The sequence below is a fragment of the Nylanderia fulva genome, unplaced genomic scaffold (assembly GCF_048542155.1).
Source record: "Nylanderia fulva isolate GAGA-0341 unplaced genomic scaffold, ASM4854215v1 Scaffold14, whole genome shotgun sequence".
In the NCBI taxonomy this organism is placed as follows: Eukaryota; Metazoa; Arthropoda; class Insecta; order Hymenoptera; family Formicidae; genus Nylanderia; species Nylanderia fulva.
Genome location: NW_028189622.1, coordinates 1,452,997 through 1,469,694, shown reverse-complemented (window position 1 = coordinate 1,469,694; position 16,698 = coordinate 1,452,997). Strand labels below are relative to the sequence as shown.

Genomic DNA, 16,698 nt, shown 5'->3' with positions numbered 1-16,698 from the left:
CTCATACCACGAACTTTACTTACAATCAGTGTCAAAATATAGGTATATCAAAATACAATCGGTATCGTAACAGCCCAACAATCGTGGAAGATGTTTCATAGATCATATAATTTTAGAAAAAAATATATCACATCTTAACCGATCGTTGTAATCTGCAAAATAAAAATGCCCTTTTCTCGTGATAAATATAGAAGATCGAAGGAGACATTTGGAACATAAAACATCTAGAAAACGAAAAGCGTCGTTCGTCGTAATAGCGACGATTCCTCTTCCAGTACAATCGCGAGAATTATAAGTCGCGTAACACGAGTGGCAGGGTGCAATGGACGGATGCCAGAATCTCGGCCGGCAGAAGTGGGTGTTCTGGATAGTGGCAGTTCGTGTTCCCACATTTATTATCCGGGAAGTCGGGCCGGGACTAACGAGGTTTTGATCATTCGCGTCGGTACGGGGTCCATTCGAGCGGGCATCTCTTCGTCCATTCGAGGCTACCTGCTACATCGACTCCTTCTGCTTCTTTCATCGCGCAGCATTGTATAAGAAATCTGGCGTTGCGCCGGACGTGAAAGATTTCCTTGTGCGAAGGAAGGAAATCGTGGGGTACCCTCGCTCTCTTTCTTATCCTACTCCTTCCTGCGTGAATCAATTTTAAGATGACGCATCCGTGGCGTGAGGTACACGCGTGGCTAACTTTTACTGTGATCCCCGTTAAATGTCGCGTCGCGATGTATATAAAGCCCAGTTTCCGGAAACGATTCCTTGTATGCGAAGCGGAATGAATGTTTGTGATAAATAACTTGTATCCTCTCTATATAATAAGATTTTCGTGGCTTTTCTATTCGAAATTATTTCTATAAGCTGTGATGTATAGAGAGAAATATCGTATTTAATATAATTAAAAACGTTTACTTCAATTTACGTTAAATTATTCTTGGTTAAATAGCTTACTAATAATAAAATGGAGAAATAATAAAATAAATACATATGACTATTATATGTAAAGAAAGCAATGCACGGGTGATGAATGTGGTTGTCACATTCTTATTATTCGATGCTAAAAAATTATTTAATGAGAAAGTAAAGCGAAAAAGAGTTTAAAAATGCTTTCATGTATATTTTATAAAGTCGAGGTACTATAGTGAAATTTACTGGGGCTTAACGGATAAGCCAGTTACATCTTTTAGAAGACACTTCCACTCTGTGCACTCGAGCTTTGACCACATTTTTGAGAGAACTGTCAATTTTTCGTGCTTTGCTGTGCGGTGTTAACCGCGCGATACTGCCAAAATAAAAGCAAACAAGAAATCTATTAGCGCGCGCACTCTATAGAACTCTCTGAAAATATTTCAATCAAGATGCATCCTAGAAAATAATAATCTTACTATCGACTAAATGCCAGATACATACTATATATATATACCGATACATCATGAGATCCACATTCATAGGGATTATTGGCGACGGTAGTTCTCGCAGCTTCTCCGTGGTAATTTCGAGGTCGCCGCGAAAGAGGAAGGAGAAAAAAAAACGGGCAGGATCGCCCAGAGGGTCGAACGCGGTAGATCGGATCCATTTTGCAGGTCCAGATTTCCCGAGGGAATCTCTCTCTCTCTCTCTCTCTCTCGCGATGATGGGATGGGAGAGAAAAGGAGACGCGCTCGAGGGACGAAGACCGGGGGACTTCAGCTATTAGCGATCACAAATAGGCTATTACGAGCCCATTAATAGAGCGCGGCCACGAGACGTGCGTCGGCCGACACGAGAATCGCGGGTACCAGACATCCATCAAGCCTGACTAGCGTCTCCCCTTCTTTCCCTCTTGCTCTCTCCTTCGGCTTTCTCGTTCGCGACGGTGTAGGGTTTCCGGGAGCCCCAGAGACCAGTAATCCGAGATTCACTTTGTGCATAAGGACCCGCGTGACGAGCACGCGGTCGTTCCGTGATGTGCGCGTTACGTCATTGACGCACTGGATCGAATCCGTAGCGGATCGGTGTTCGAACCCTCCGTTTCCGTGCTTCGATTTCGCTGCGCCGATTGTCCCCCGGTGTCGCTATCTCTTACGTTCGTTGTTGCGATAAAGAAGACGTCAGATTATCCGTTTTCCTGAAAAAAGCATCACGGATTTATCATCTTGATTCTTACTCGATATTATGCAAAGATACGCGTACATATATTATATATTTATATATACAAATTATTTATTATTATATATGAAGTTACGTAAACATAAATAGAATTTCATATCATACCCGAGTCTTTATGCGTATATGTATTTTCATGCTTGAAAAGTGCACAATCAATAATGCTGTTCGTTGAAAAAAATCTCGTAATAAATAACCGGTTATGCAGAGAATAATAACAGAAAGAGCTACATAGGAAATTTTATGCGCGATAAAGCAAAGTACTCGACTTGCAAATCTGAAAAGACTGACAGATAGGCGACCGTTGAAGCGAGCAATGCGATCATAATAAACATAAGGTCGACTAATCGAATAGGCAGAGCACGTGCCACGTACCAACAGGATGGTAAACACTACTGCGTTGTTAGTCCAGTTGGTCAACATCGGCGTCTCGGATGTTAAGCCTGTTGTACCACTGACTAACCCCATTCCTCTTCCCTTTTCCTGTTGATTGTACGCATGTCGAATCATCCCATTTGTCTGCCAGAATGTCGAATGATTGCCTCACGATGATCGATGACTTAAAAATAATCGAGTGTTATGCAAACTGCAAAATATTATCCTGCTTTATTACGACAAAATTGAAATTCTTACATTCTTTCAATTTGTATTTTTTCATTTACATACAGAATGTAATTAATTTTATTTGATAATTATTTTTTATCTCGAAATACAATACTTGCAGATAAAGATTGTTTTATATAATAAATATTTTTTTATAATTGAAAATGCCAATATATACAACTTTACAAAATTATTGAAACATGCTACGTATGTATGTATCCTATGTATAATACTTCTTTATAAAGCAATCTATATTCATATTCCTCCGAAAAATGATAAGCTACGTCCCTGAACGACCAAATCATGGTCGTTTGATCGATTTCTAATCTGCGAGCTAATTGTTTTCCCAACCATGACGAATAATATATCATTCATCTACTAGCTTCAAATTTTTTACACATTAATCTCGTACGTACATACGATAATTCAATCGGACTCTTGACGCCGCGATATTGATCGCAAATCTCGGTAATCGGGACGCTTATCTCGAACGATTAGGGACTTTGGTCACAACAAACTCCAACAGTTGTCCGTGGCTTAACATTCGGCAGCGGTAATCTAGTTTGAGCGTCCGAGTAGCATTCTCAACTTTCGACTCATTTCTAAAAGGCTTTTGACAATCGTCGTTGGCGTCAAGCGCTTCGGATAATTAAGCGGCACTCCGTTAAACCGCCGAAACTCAAAGTTTCGCTCATCAGATACTAGTTTGCAAACTGGTTACGACCGTACGTTGAGATTTTCTTTTCACAAAATTCTATTGTATATTTAATTCCAGAATTAGTTAAATGTGTTATTAGGTACGTCAATAATAAATTGAATGATATGAAATAATGTGGAATATGGAGGTATATTTTCAATAATTAATGTTTTAAGTTTTAGTATGTTTTAAATAGTTGATATTATAAAATCTATACATTGTTTAACAAAACTAAACAGCACTAATATATTCAGATTACAACGAAAACTCTATATATGTATTTCCAAAAATCATGCTCTGTAAAATGTCAGTTGTGGAAATCACAAATATGGGAGAGAGGAATATATAAAGAGAGATTATTATATATTCCCAAATATATAAAATATATAAAGATATTTATACAATATATAAAGATCGACGAACCATCAAAGAGAGAAAATATATCGAACATAAGTATATATAAATCTTTCTGTATACGTAAAAGTGGTAATTGAAGGGATTAAAAACAAAAGAGTTCTCGCCGGATGGGATCCGGGCATCATTCATCATCACGATCGGAGCATCGCATCAAATCTCATATATATGAAAGGCGCGTGATCCCCTCATTATTGACAATTAACGAGCCGATCTTCTCTGACCGATAACTATGCATCTCCAGCACGCAAACTATTCCCCCGACGCTCTTTTCATTCCCCTATTCCTACGTCGATGCTTTCGCAGATACACCCACGTCTTTACGGTGGCTCTTTCCTATATCTCTGGTGCCAGGAGCCCTCGGTGGCTTGCGTAGGGATCGCTCGCAGAGAGCTGGCTGGTTCCGCCAGAGCGCGAAGAGAAGGCGCAGCAGAGAAGCCGGACGAGAGGGTGTAGTAGAGCGAGGGTAGTTGCTGGTCGCGAGGGGCAGCAATCGCGGACGGTAGAGAATCCGGGGGAGGGAGAATGGCGGGTGACTCGTGGAGGAACGAGCGGGAAGTGGAAAGGGGAGGGGGTGGAGAAGCGGGGGTTGTAAGCCGCTTACGCCCGCCGAGCGGAGAGCGACTCCTCGCTAATTATTTATAGGACCCTCTCTCGGCTCTCTCTTCTTGTACGGGAGATTCTTCGTGGAGACGAGCTCGCTTCTGCCTCCCTTTCTGCTCTCTCCACCCACCCTCCTTCCTTTCCTTTCTCTCCTTCTCGTCGTTCTCTCTCTCTCGCTCAGTTGTCTGCTCCGGCAACCTCGTCCAATGTCCTCTTTCCGTTTCTCTTTTTACTCTTACATCCGCGGTCTTCTTGTCCGACCGATCCGCGCGCTATATACTTTCATTCTGTGTGCGGAACTTATAACTGCACGGTACTCTTTTACTCTGACAGTGAGTGCCCCGTGTTCCTTAAAATGGGGAAGGTTTTAGAGTCGCAAAAGTGAAGAGCAGAGAACTCGGCCGAGTTAAGATATAGAGGACAAAGTGCAAGGGCTTAACTTGAAACGCGGCTCGAAGAACGATAAGAATTGCAATTTCGAATTTGATATGGATAACATTAACATTAACACATTAGAGGAATTGCGTTTCACTTTTTTTTTTTCAGGTTTTTTTTATGAAGCGATATAATAAATGGGTTACGATATTCATTTGTATTATGTAGATTTATTTATATTAAATTATACTTATATTATATCGCAGAAATGTAACGTGATAATGAATAAGAAGAAATCATGTTATGTGAAACTTGATGTAAAATTTTAATATCACGAAGATGAAAAAGTATATTAGTATTGATAAAGTTGAAAGATATAATTGAGAGATAATAATGCATACTATATTTAACGTATCATCCCGCTTTAAATTGGAATTATAACCAATTTATGATCACTGTTAAATATTCTTCAGATTTAATATTGCAAATAACTTTACAATCAATTTGCAGGCTATAAAGCATTCATATGACAAAGTTAGACTCATTCTACTTCATATAACGCGAAATGTGGCAGAGAGTAGCAAAAATTGTATAAGAGTCTTAATAACGACAATTACATCACATTTAACAGTTTTATCGCGATAGCAATCACGATATATACAATGCAATTGTCCAGCGTTAATCGACAGCTCGTAATTTTGATAGCCCGTCATATTGTGCGCGTGTCACGTGCGATTAATCGATTATGCTGCTAAAATTACTGCTCGCGCTTTTCGCTCGCCATTTTCGTCATTATCTTGTCAACGAAAATATTGTATTTTCGCTTTTCATCTCTCTATATTCAGGAAGCGAATTATGCTTCCTGCGTTCTCCCAACTTCGGCCAATGATGCGTGCACACGTGTAAAGGAATTCCTCCGCGTATACGTGTATGACGGTCCATTTTTTAGGATTACCTGCGGACGCTTTTCCTGGATCCAACGGAAGGATCGAGGGGGGACTGTGAAAACGAACGGAAGAGAGAGAGAGAGAGTTCAGAGGATAGATGCCGTTGATCCACGTTTACGGGGCGAGTCGAATGTTTGGACAGAGGGAGCTCAACAATGCATTCGCGCCCCCTTGACTTCCTGGCGGAGCGTCTGATCTTCCTGGTTAAGGTCGAAAATAGGTCGAAGCGTGGGAGGCCGGCAAAAAATTTCTCCCGATTTCTCGATCGAGTGCGCGATCGATTGTCCAGGTTAATAGTTATTGCCGTCGGACGGAATTGTGAGCGAGCGCGAAGGCATCTTCGACGAGGCGAGATCCTCCGAGGCCCCGGAAGCCTCGCGAGGACGCTAATCCAGGATCGAGACCTGTCGATAATATTGTGATGATCAAATGAGACGGCGCGCAAGAATCGAACGTATTTTTTTTTTTTTTTTTTTGAAGCGAACGCACCGAGTCGCGCTCTTTCTCGACGAAGCCCCATGTCGATTATCGAGCGATTCAATATACGGATGAGCGAAGGTCCTTTCAAGCGCGGCGGTGCTGAATTTTTAATAACTCGAATAGCTACTTCTCCCCTTCGCGCGCACACCGCATGGATAATTATTTTATATTTCGACTTATATTCTATATTCTCGATTTTTTATATGTACCTCGACTTTAGAAATTCATGATTAGATAGAAAAAATTATTAGTATTAAGTACCTGGAACATTTTATCCTGAAATGTCAATTCAATCTTTTCTCTCGATTGAAATATTCGTCGTTCAATTTTGCCAATTTAAATTTGATTAATTCAATCGATTGCGTCTTGTTATTGCTATTATTTCGTGCAATTTTCGGTTTCCTGTTCGTTTAGTTGTTCTACATCGAAATAGACGTCGTCAGCGTTCGCTTCTTTTATTAGCGGACGATGACACGGATCGAGTTTGTCGCAAAAATTGCTGTCGGAGTCGATCGCGCGGAAGTACGAGAGAACACGTACGAAGGAGGGCGAAAGAGACTCAAGAGATCAAAGAGTACGTGGGCAAGAATGCGTTCTCGCGATGCGCACTGACTAGCGACTTTTTCAATTGAATTTGCGGCGCGATCCCGATTCTCCTTACTGATTTGATTTTCTCGAGTTTAAAACTGCCGCTTATAGAGCATTAAGCGATCCTCAAAGTGGGAACGGAAAATCTAGTTACGGCTGCACGAGCTGGCCTCTTTGATCCTGCCGATTTGTCCCCTCCTTCTACCACTCGAGAGAGAGTCCATATTCGTTCCTTACCCTCCAACTCCTTCTCGTCTCCTGCAACGGTCCCTTCCTCTCGTTAGAGATATTGCCAATCGAGAAAGAATTCCCCTCTGGACTTTACGAACCTCCGAGATTGCGTGAAAATTTTATCCGCTCTTTATCTTCTCTTCGTCTTCCTGCTTGCTGGTAGATAATTTTCCTTCTCTCTCTCTCTCTCTCTCCCGTTTTTCCGTCACACACCTCCTCCTTTTTTCCCTCCATCTCCTGGCATAAATTAATCTTCCATATGGCGGCCGCCGTTAATTTTCCGCGCGGAAATATATAATAAGTCGAATGATAATCGCGCTCGCGCACCCGCGGGTGCAATTTAATTATTTAACCGACGAATTATGAAGTCAGTGCGCGCCGCGACGTTTCATTATTTATACTGTTTGCTCGTGGAAAATGTTCACGCGATTCAGCGAAATATGAGGAATCTGTAGATATAGAGTTCGCAGAGCGCGTGCGGCGATTTAGCGTCGAGACTTTTCGAGAGGTGCTTCTATAAATTATGACTTATTTCGCGCGCGTCAAGCCGCCAATCGTTGCCGTACGCAGGACGCAGGTGAAAAATGTAATGCATGTAAACACGCAAACCCCTCCTGCGAAACTCATTTTCACCTGTGACCCACCGGTGGGAGGAAAAACATAAAATATAGGTTAAACGAATGGAGATATATCGCTCGTAAATCGCGTTTTATAATCAATCCTCTTACGACGTGCTTTAAATACGCGAAAACGTTAACGTTCGATGTATGTTTTATAAAGATATATACGAATAATAAATAAATAGCAAACTCTATTCAGGATTTTTTTTATTTTTTTCTAGATGCAATAAACTGTGGGAGGATGGGGGTGCGCGAACAATTTAAACATGTATTTTCAACATTGAACAAAGAGTTTGGTTGTTTTTCGACGAAGCAGAGAATTACTGCATCGATCAGAATTCCTTTTAATGCAACAAGACTCTTGGTTAGCACAAAAACAACCAAACTCTTTTTTCAGCGATAACATTGTATATTTCTGCTAACGAAAATAGTATTCTTTAATTGTATTTATGAAGTCCCCCTCATGTGTTTCGTAATAAAAATTTGTAGATTTCACAATTTCCCCACAATTATTAGCGTTGCCATGTCGAGAAAGCAGCGTTCTCTTAAAGAGATTCAGAGTCACTCTGACAACCCGCCGACCAATTCATGGAATTGTCCAAATTATCCGTCGCAACAAGAAACAGCTCGCCTTCTGATTCTTCTCGTCCATAGATAGGTCATATGTCATTCACTTTGAAACCAAGTTTTGGATATGCGGCGAAGAAAAAAGGAAATATTCAGTCGAGAGGGAGATGGAGTGGGAAAGAGAGATAGAGAGATAGAGAGAGATAGCAGGGAGGCCGCTGCTGAGGAAAAGGGGTAACAGAACCGTTTGCGAGGATGTAGGTAGGTAAGTCGGGGCTTAGCCTGGTGACACAGTGAGCGCAACCGAGGCATGAAGCTTACCGTCGGCTCCGCCGTAGTTGTTATAATGGGATCCGGCTAAACGCAAGCCGATTTTAACTCTTCGCCGCGACACTCGGCCAAGTTCAAGGCCATTGTCTTCGCCGCAAGAATGGAAGCGATCGTTGACGCGCCCAAGTTCCTTGCAATGCGACAAGGAATCGGCATCGCTTGTATCGTAAATCACTCAACCCTTTTGAAAATAACGGGACTGTCAGGTAAAATGTCATAATTTTTGACATGTTTGAACGCGTTCTGTTTATGAATCCTTTTTGACGTTTTTCGCCAATTTCCGTGCTATATGATTTACGAACTTTGTATTTCTTTCTCTTCACTTCATTATTCATTTAAAAAAAAAAAAAAAAAAAATATAGGTATACAATTTATTTCTAAAGAGCAAGCAATTGAATAGACATATTTTATGTCATTTGGTTATATTCCTCTCGTCTTCGCAAATCAATAAATCACAAAACTTTCGAATGATTTTTTCGCGATGACATAATTTGTTGTATATGATGTAAGATACAATCCGGCTGTCATCAAGATTGCTTAAACGAGCGTCAAATGGCGCAAATCCAGTACGGGTAGCTTGGAAATCGACTAGTACTTTTTGAGTGTGCGCGTGTCTTTCATGAGGTCCGTATCCTCTTTAAAGAGAAAGTCGCGCGGAGGATTTGTGCCCCCGATTATGCGAAAGGATCATCAAAGCGCGCGCGCGGGCAACGGACAATTCGTTATAGCTCGTTAATTTGATGAGCTAGAAAGGACGCCGGATTACGTCGTCAAAAGGTGGACAGGTACGCGATCTGTCCAATTAGCCGGGCATAGGGCGGCTCTCGCTTTCCTTCGTGCCTGCATGGGGTCCTTTGTTGTGATGTTTAGGCCATTTAGAAACACACTCCTGACGCGCACACAGACAAAAACACGCACACCCTCCGATCACCCGCATCATCGTTTTTGGTACACGTGTACGTGTATCTATACCGCAGAATCCGTACGCACCTGTGATCTTCTAATGGACCGTTATCGACTACGGCGATCAAAGTTTAGCGATCAAAGATTACGATTCGAAGCTTTATGCCTCCTCCTTCTGTACCTTTATATACGCTAATGAATATATATTTTTTTTATTTCTGTGTATCAGTCAATCTCTCATCCTTATAATCGTGAAAATAAAGTAGGATATTTACATTTTTTATTGCGTGTAATTAAATAATGAAATTAATCATGTAGCTATATATATATTTATATTTAGAGATGCCATGGCCGCGTTTTAAATGCCTCTTAATTTTAAGAGTTAAACGGACGGGAAGAGATAATTGCCCTTATCAATTTCGCGATGCATCCCTCGCGGGGGTTTTCACGCGAGAGAAAAATTAGACGCTGGGGAGCGCGCAATAGAGTCGGTAACGATGACATTGCATCGTGATTATAGCGAGCGCGACCGCGAGTTTGTAATTAATATACGCTTAATGGTTCGAGATCGATATATATATGTACGCGGTCGCTCAAATAACGAAACGCGGTCGCTTTGACGTTAATTAATTTCAAGTGCATTAGCAGAATTGCTGCCCGCGGCGGTAGGGTCTTGCGAACATGAATGTGATTAATAAGAACCGCGCTCGCGATCTATAAAGCTGCCACACAGGACGAAATGGAGAGAGGGATTGCGTATTGCGTGTGCTGGAAATTCTCTGTCGCAGATACAGCTCGAAACGTAATCCGCGCCCATCCGGAGCACGTATGCGAGAGAAGCGATAAAATTTCGATTTAAAACGATCGCGCAGTTTTGCTCCATTCGATGGATATCTTTCGGGAAGATTCAGGGAGGTACGGAGGACACCGGAAAAGAACGGGAAAAATTAATCGAGACTGCTTATTAATAATATGCGATATTTTTTTTTCTGATGTAGGAAGATCATCTTCGCACATGATAGAACAATCATGTATCTTACAAGAGATATACGTTTTATGTACATTTTCATCGTATTATTACAAAGTAGCTTAGGTCTACGTGCGTCATAATATTCATTACGGTGTTTTATTATCTTCCTATCGTATTTTTAATCTTAATGATATATTTATTCTTTAATTATATATATATATATATATTTATATATATATATATTCTAAGCTTCAGGGAGTAATATACATTAGGTAGTATACACGAAATATACACTCATGATTAAGTAGCATTTCCTCGTATATACTTCTCTCTTTATCTTTCTCTCTCTCTCTTCTCAGAAAAACATTATGATAATTAAGTTTCTGCCTGAAAAAGCGTGGCGAAAACTTTTACGAAGTTTACGTCCCTCGAACAGACAAAGAGTACCATAAAAAGGAACGACTATGTAACACGATGATTCTCTTTGACGAGGCAATTCTCACTTTATACTCCGAGGTTATTCGTCATTTTGTGATACAACTCCGAATCTGTTTTTATTTCTTTTCTCTCTCTTATATATATTTACGAGATCATATTTATCTTTTCTATTTACAAAGAATTTTCCGGCTACTGGCCGTGTTTGATATGGAGATAATTATCTATACAATGATAATCATAATAATAAGGATAATATCAATGATAAAGACGGCAGTGATGAGTACTCGTCTTTTAACTTTGAAAATGCAAAGGATATTATATAGATTAGATTGTAAAATAAATTCTGATGCACACAGACTTCTTATGGAGAGAACATGAAAAATTTCCATGATTACCTTATTTACATGTGGCAAAACCTCTCTCTCTCTCTCTCTCTCTCTCTTTCTTCTTCGAAAACAAAATATGACCTTTTGATAGACTGAGATCAGTCGAATATTAAATTTTATATTCAAAATTCACATCTATTGCTAAAAATCCATTTATCGCCGTTCAAATATAGAAAATATTTGTTCAAAGTGTTCACTATATGGTATAAAATTTGAATTCAGACAATTTAAATCAATGTTAAATATGAAGTACAAATACGTATTTTATTTTTGACGGATTTATGGCGAAAATATAAAATATGAAAAGAAATGATAATTCACGCAACTTGGAAATATTCGATTTGCTGAAAATTTTATTTTTCGATAATTATGAATTAGTTTTGCCAATTGTCTGCATTCAATTTCTAAAATTGAAATAAATCGCGGATGTTTTTTTTTATTATTGCTAATATTAATAAAATATAATAAACTATTGACGTTATCTTTTGTTGAGGAGTGTCGCTAAAATATTACGAAAAATAATTGTATGTAAATATTAATACAAATATTTAGTATATATAGAGAACGACTTTAATATTTTTAAAATATGTATACATAGTGTTGCGCGTTTGGCTCTAATTTTTTTTCCCAAGAGAATGTTTCAAAAACATGTAGCAAAAATAAATTTAGCAATATTATAATGAGAAAGTGAAAAAAGAGAAAAAGTCCAAGTTTACTATTTTCTTAATCAGTAATAAAATAATTGCTTATCAATGATGAAACTGTTTATATACTTTATTATTAATCATTAAATCAAAGCAAATCAAAATAAAATAATATTCGATACATCAAATATCATTACGTTATCTGTAATAAACTTAAAATTGTGATTAAAGAGGAAAATTAGTAATTTTTTTGTTTTTCTAAAAAAAAATCATCTAAAGAATAATAATTCATGAAATTAATAAAACAAAATATATTATTCTTCGTTTACGAAACATTCTACATATTTTCTTATTATTACAAAGTAAATAAGATTATTCAAATGAACGATATCTTTTTTGACAATATATTATTTTATTCTATTATTTCTATTATCAGTCGATGATAGAAAATAACAGTAATAAAATAATGAGATATGAGATATGACAATGATGTTTAACATAAACATCATTAATATAAAATTACTTTTCTCACATGCAATGAAATGCAACTACAAAAATTAATTATTATATAAGAGTTCCATTTTGCGAATACACCTGCAAAATATGCAATTATATTTTTTATGCTATTACATCTTTGTACATAAATTCTAATTAATTTTATTTTATGTATAAAAATAGGTAAAATAAGATTATTGAAAAATATAAATATTTAATGTGAAATATTTTATATTTTATGGCAGAATAAAGATATAAAAATATTTTCCAAATTAATAATTTTTCAATAATTATATTTTGATAATTTTATACATATATATTTATTAGAAAAAACAATTTATACTAGAACGATGATGCGTACTTATTAAAAAAAAAATAATAATTGCGTTTTGTAGGTGGATCATTGTCAACCATAAAAGATATATGGTAGTGTTTTGTTTTTAATTTTACTTATGTTGTTTTAAAGAATGCTTTGAAATAACTATATGAAACAATGCTAAAATGAAATTATATAACATTGATGCATGAATCCATTATATTATTGAAATTGATGTTATTGTTTTTCTAAACTTTGCGGGTTTTTTGTTAGAAAATCAATGTCAATCCAAAATATTGATGAAATGATCCAAGATCAGATGACAATGATATAATGAATTCTACTTTACTTTCAACAGATTTTTTGATATTTTATATAATAACAATTTAGCAAGATAACGTTGCATCTTATCATTTTCTTTTCACTTTTTTTCAAAGCATTAGCAAAGAAAAGACGAAAGAAATTATTATAAATTATGCAATAATCTTGTTTTTATTATAATTTATGTAATTATACGATCTTAAAACTGTACTAATAGTATAAAAGAAAAAAAGGATGCAAGACTTTCAAAGCACTTTAAACATTCGTAAGTAAAAATCAAATCAGCTATTAAACACAAATTAATTAATTAATTTATACCATGAGAATAAAAAAGAATGAAATAATTTAGAAAGGGGATATGTTAAAGGGAAATAAAATCTATAAAATGACAAACGACATTACCAAGAGATAAAACCACGAAACAGTGCGTCATAAACATATGAGACAGTTAGTTTATGATACTTAAACATTATTGATAATTATCGAATTATTAATAGTAATTTAATAATTATCTAATGCGTGATTTTATTCGCGGTTTTATCGTTCGGTGATCGTTCGCCTCGGAAGACACTCCTGTACGCCAGAGACGTCGAAAGAAACGTCATGCAAGTATATAAGCAAATAGCAATTTATTTCCGCGATTTGAAGCCGCCGATACTAATAATAATCTGAGTTGCTGTATTGCAAGGAACTAAGCAGAACTTGTATCAAAAAAACGTTTATGATACCATGTTTGAGATAACGACAAACGGTTTGCGCGAATCAACTATCAACTGACAATAAAAAAATGGACGATAGTAATTATTTCTGCGTTTGCTTGAAAAAGTGTTCACATGTGTAATACAGCGTTATTGCGAAAACTTTGCATTAGCAAAATACGCATGCGACGAAGGATTGACACGTTGTTTTATATAAATATATATATATATATATATATATATATATATATATATATATATATATCTGTCATCGCGTTTATGCAGAACATTCGTATATAAATGATTGAAACATTCGATTCTTAATTATACTCATCGAATCTGGAGTGCGTTTATCAACGCATCGATGAACCTTCCTCTTTCTTCTCTCCTTCTTTCGATCAATTGTCGTCGGAGTCGAGATTGCCGTTGATCTCGTGACAGATCGCCGTGTTCAGCCGCCAGTGGTAGGGCATCGAGGAACCGGACACGCTCGCAGTTTCCTGATTCCTGGTTTGAAAGATCCCGGAGGACCTGCCGGACCGCTATACCAACGATGGATACTTCTGCTCGGGCAGAACGTAACCGGACGTCTCGTCGTTCGACGCGGCAGCGACAACAGCCGCGGCCGCGATATCGTTGCTGCTCGCCTGAGTCTGACTGGTCACCGGGTTCAGATGATGGCTAGTCAGATGCATGGACGAGGTGAGGGTCATATTAGGATGATACTGCGGATGATGGTAGTTGGTCTGCGGACTGTGGTGCATGTGAGGGATCTGGGCCTGATAGTAGTCACCGCTGTACGGGGTCTGGCTGTAGGCGTTGTAGCCCTGACCGGCGTATTGGCTGTGGTTCACCGCGGACCCAGCCGAGCTCCAGGCGAAACCGTACGCCTCTGACGGATGGATCTGATTCATCGCCGCCGGATAGCTCGATGGTTGCAGTTGATTAGAGCTGGGCGTCAACGGTGGCGACGGGGTTGTCAGGTTGCTGTGGGCTCCACTACCGCCGGTCGGCGTCGCACCGACTCGCGGATACGTCGACTGCGTCGACAGAAGAGGCGTCGACAGGGGTGAGTTTCCTGCCACCGGTGCCTCCCTGCCTCCCTGCGCCGGCGAATCCGGCGAGGATCGTCTGCTCGGCGTCGTCGACGAGCTCGTGGATATCCTACTGCCGGTGCTGCTGTTGCTGTGATTTTGGCTCGATCTCGGAGAACTTTTGGATGGTGGGGTTTGTTGTTGCTGCTGTTGCTGGTGCTGTTGCGATTGTTGCATTTGTTGTCTGCACTTGGCTCGCCGATTCTTGAACCAAACCTGGAACAGAGAGATGCGGCGCAGACGCCGTGAGGTTGCGGAACGCTTTACGATAGATCTGTAAGAAAAAATAAAGAATATTCATATTTTCCTGTGTAACCGCACGACAATATCATTAAGATTTCTTTTACTTTCGCGTATTATTATTTCACGGTTAGTAGTATACGAGATATTATAACCCGGTGTAGAAATCAATGAAACTCCCCGAACAGACATCGCACGATCGGTAGCTTTCAATCATTCAGCTTCACGGTAGACAAAAGTCTCCGATGGAAGTTGTAGCCCCAGGGATCGTCAGGGAGGAAAGGTGTCCCACCGCGAGAGACGAGACCGGTCGAATGGGGAGTTAATCGGTGCAATGGGAAAGTAATCGCGGGCGAGCGGGCGTAACATTTCATTAAATCGCAACAATAACAAGAACTCGGAGGGAGGGAACACGCGTACGGGCGCGACACGCATGTATTGGAGCATCCCCTGGGATCCTCGCTGGCTACGGATGGTGCGGTTCGTCGGCACGCATGCGCGAATCAGAGCTCGTCTCGTAGGGTTGTTTTCACCCCGAGACACCCCGAGATCGAATAGTTGGTTCCGCCTGTGCGAGTATCTCTCCCGTGCGTGAATACGCACAGAGTAACCATACACACGTACACATACACAAGCCTTCTCGTAACTCGTACATTATGGACATAAACACCAAGTGTGCGATACATGCGCGCGCGTATACACGGTTATCCAAAAGATGCGCGCACACGCACACGTGTATAGGTTTTTCTCTCTGCATGGAAAAGGGACAGCCAGGCGAGGAAGAGGGATACAAAAAGCAGCGGACCCTCGTAGGCCACAAGCTTGCGAGTGCGTTGTGATTGCCCTTCCCCAATTCTCCTCCTTCGTCCCGCGTAATACTCCCCCTCACGCATCCCCCTATAATCCCGTCGGGGCACAATGTGGCCAGGGGTGCGATCCTATGAATCTATGCCCGCGCCTTTAAAAGCAGGACCCGTCATCGTTGTTGTTATTATCGGCGGCATTGTAACAGTTGTTACGGAGAGCGCGAATCGCCGAAGCATAGCGAGGGATTTTCATGCTCCACGCTTGTTCCGCGCGTACATATATGTTATACATACGTCGTTCGCGAGGTAGAAGCCAATCCTTTCGCCTTTTGTCTCGACAATGTTTGAAAAATAGACGCAAACTTTGATCCTTCGTCAAGTATTACCTCGCGCGCGCGTTTCAAATATTGTAGCGTTCATTTTTTAAATATATCTCGGCGGAATCAGAAATTATTAATATATTCAGGCTTCTTACAAGAGTTCCTTTACTATAGTATTTTTATACTAAAAATATAACGAGGAGAGATATTATTATAATTGGTTAATAGCATATTACTTGACTCCGGACATTTTTATTTTTATTATAACGACATTGAAGAATAATTTATTGTTAATTTATACTAATATTTTAATTATTATTGCGCTGAAGAAGGTTGGAAAAGACAACCGAAACGTACGACGAATTGAACTTACTTCTGTATAATTTTTAATAATTTATGTTATAAATCGTTTCACAAATATATTTCTAGTATAGAACTTATGTAGTTCTTATTGCCTTTTTTATTTGTAG

The 16,698-nt window shown here is 39.2% G+C and overlaps 1 protein-coding gene and 1 long non-coding RNA gene across 4 annotated transcripts in view; one reads left to right on the top strand and one right to left on the bottom strand.

Annotated features, from left to right (window-relative positions):
• The window catches only part of LOC146724290 (uncharacterized), a 93,012-nt gene that overhangs the window by 15,813 nt on the left and 60,501 nt on the right, over window positions 1-16,698 (top strand). The gene's annotated exons all lie outside the window — the stretch shown is intronic.
• Window positions 14,045-16,698, bottom strand: part of LOC114929364 (uncharacterized) — a 50,501-nt gene continuing 47,847 nt past the window's right edge. For all 3 annotated transcript variants that reach the window (XM_085480119.1, XM_029300923.2, XM_085480120.1), the window contains one exon: window positions 14,045-15,078. In XM_085480119.1, coding sequence (XP_085336245.1) covers window positions 14,311-15,078 — 768 coding nt within the window. In that variant the 3' untranslated portion in view covers window positions 14,045-14,310. The remainder of the gene's footprint in view (window positions 15,079-16,698) is intronic.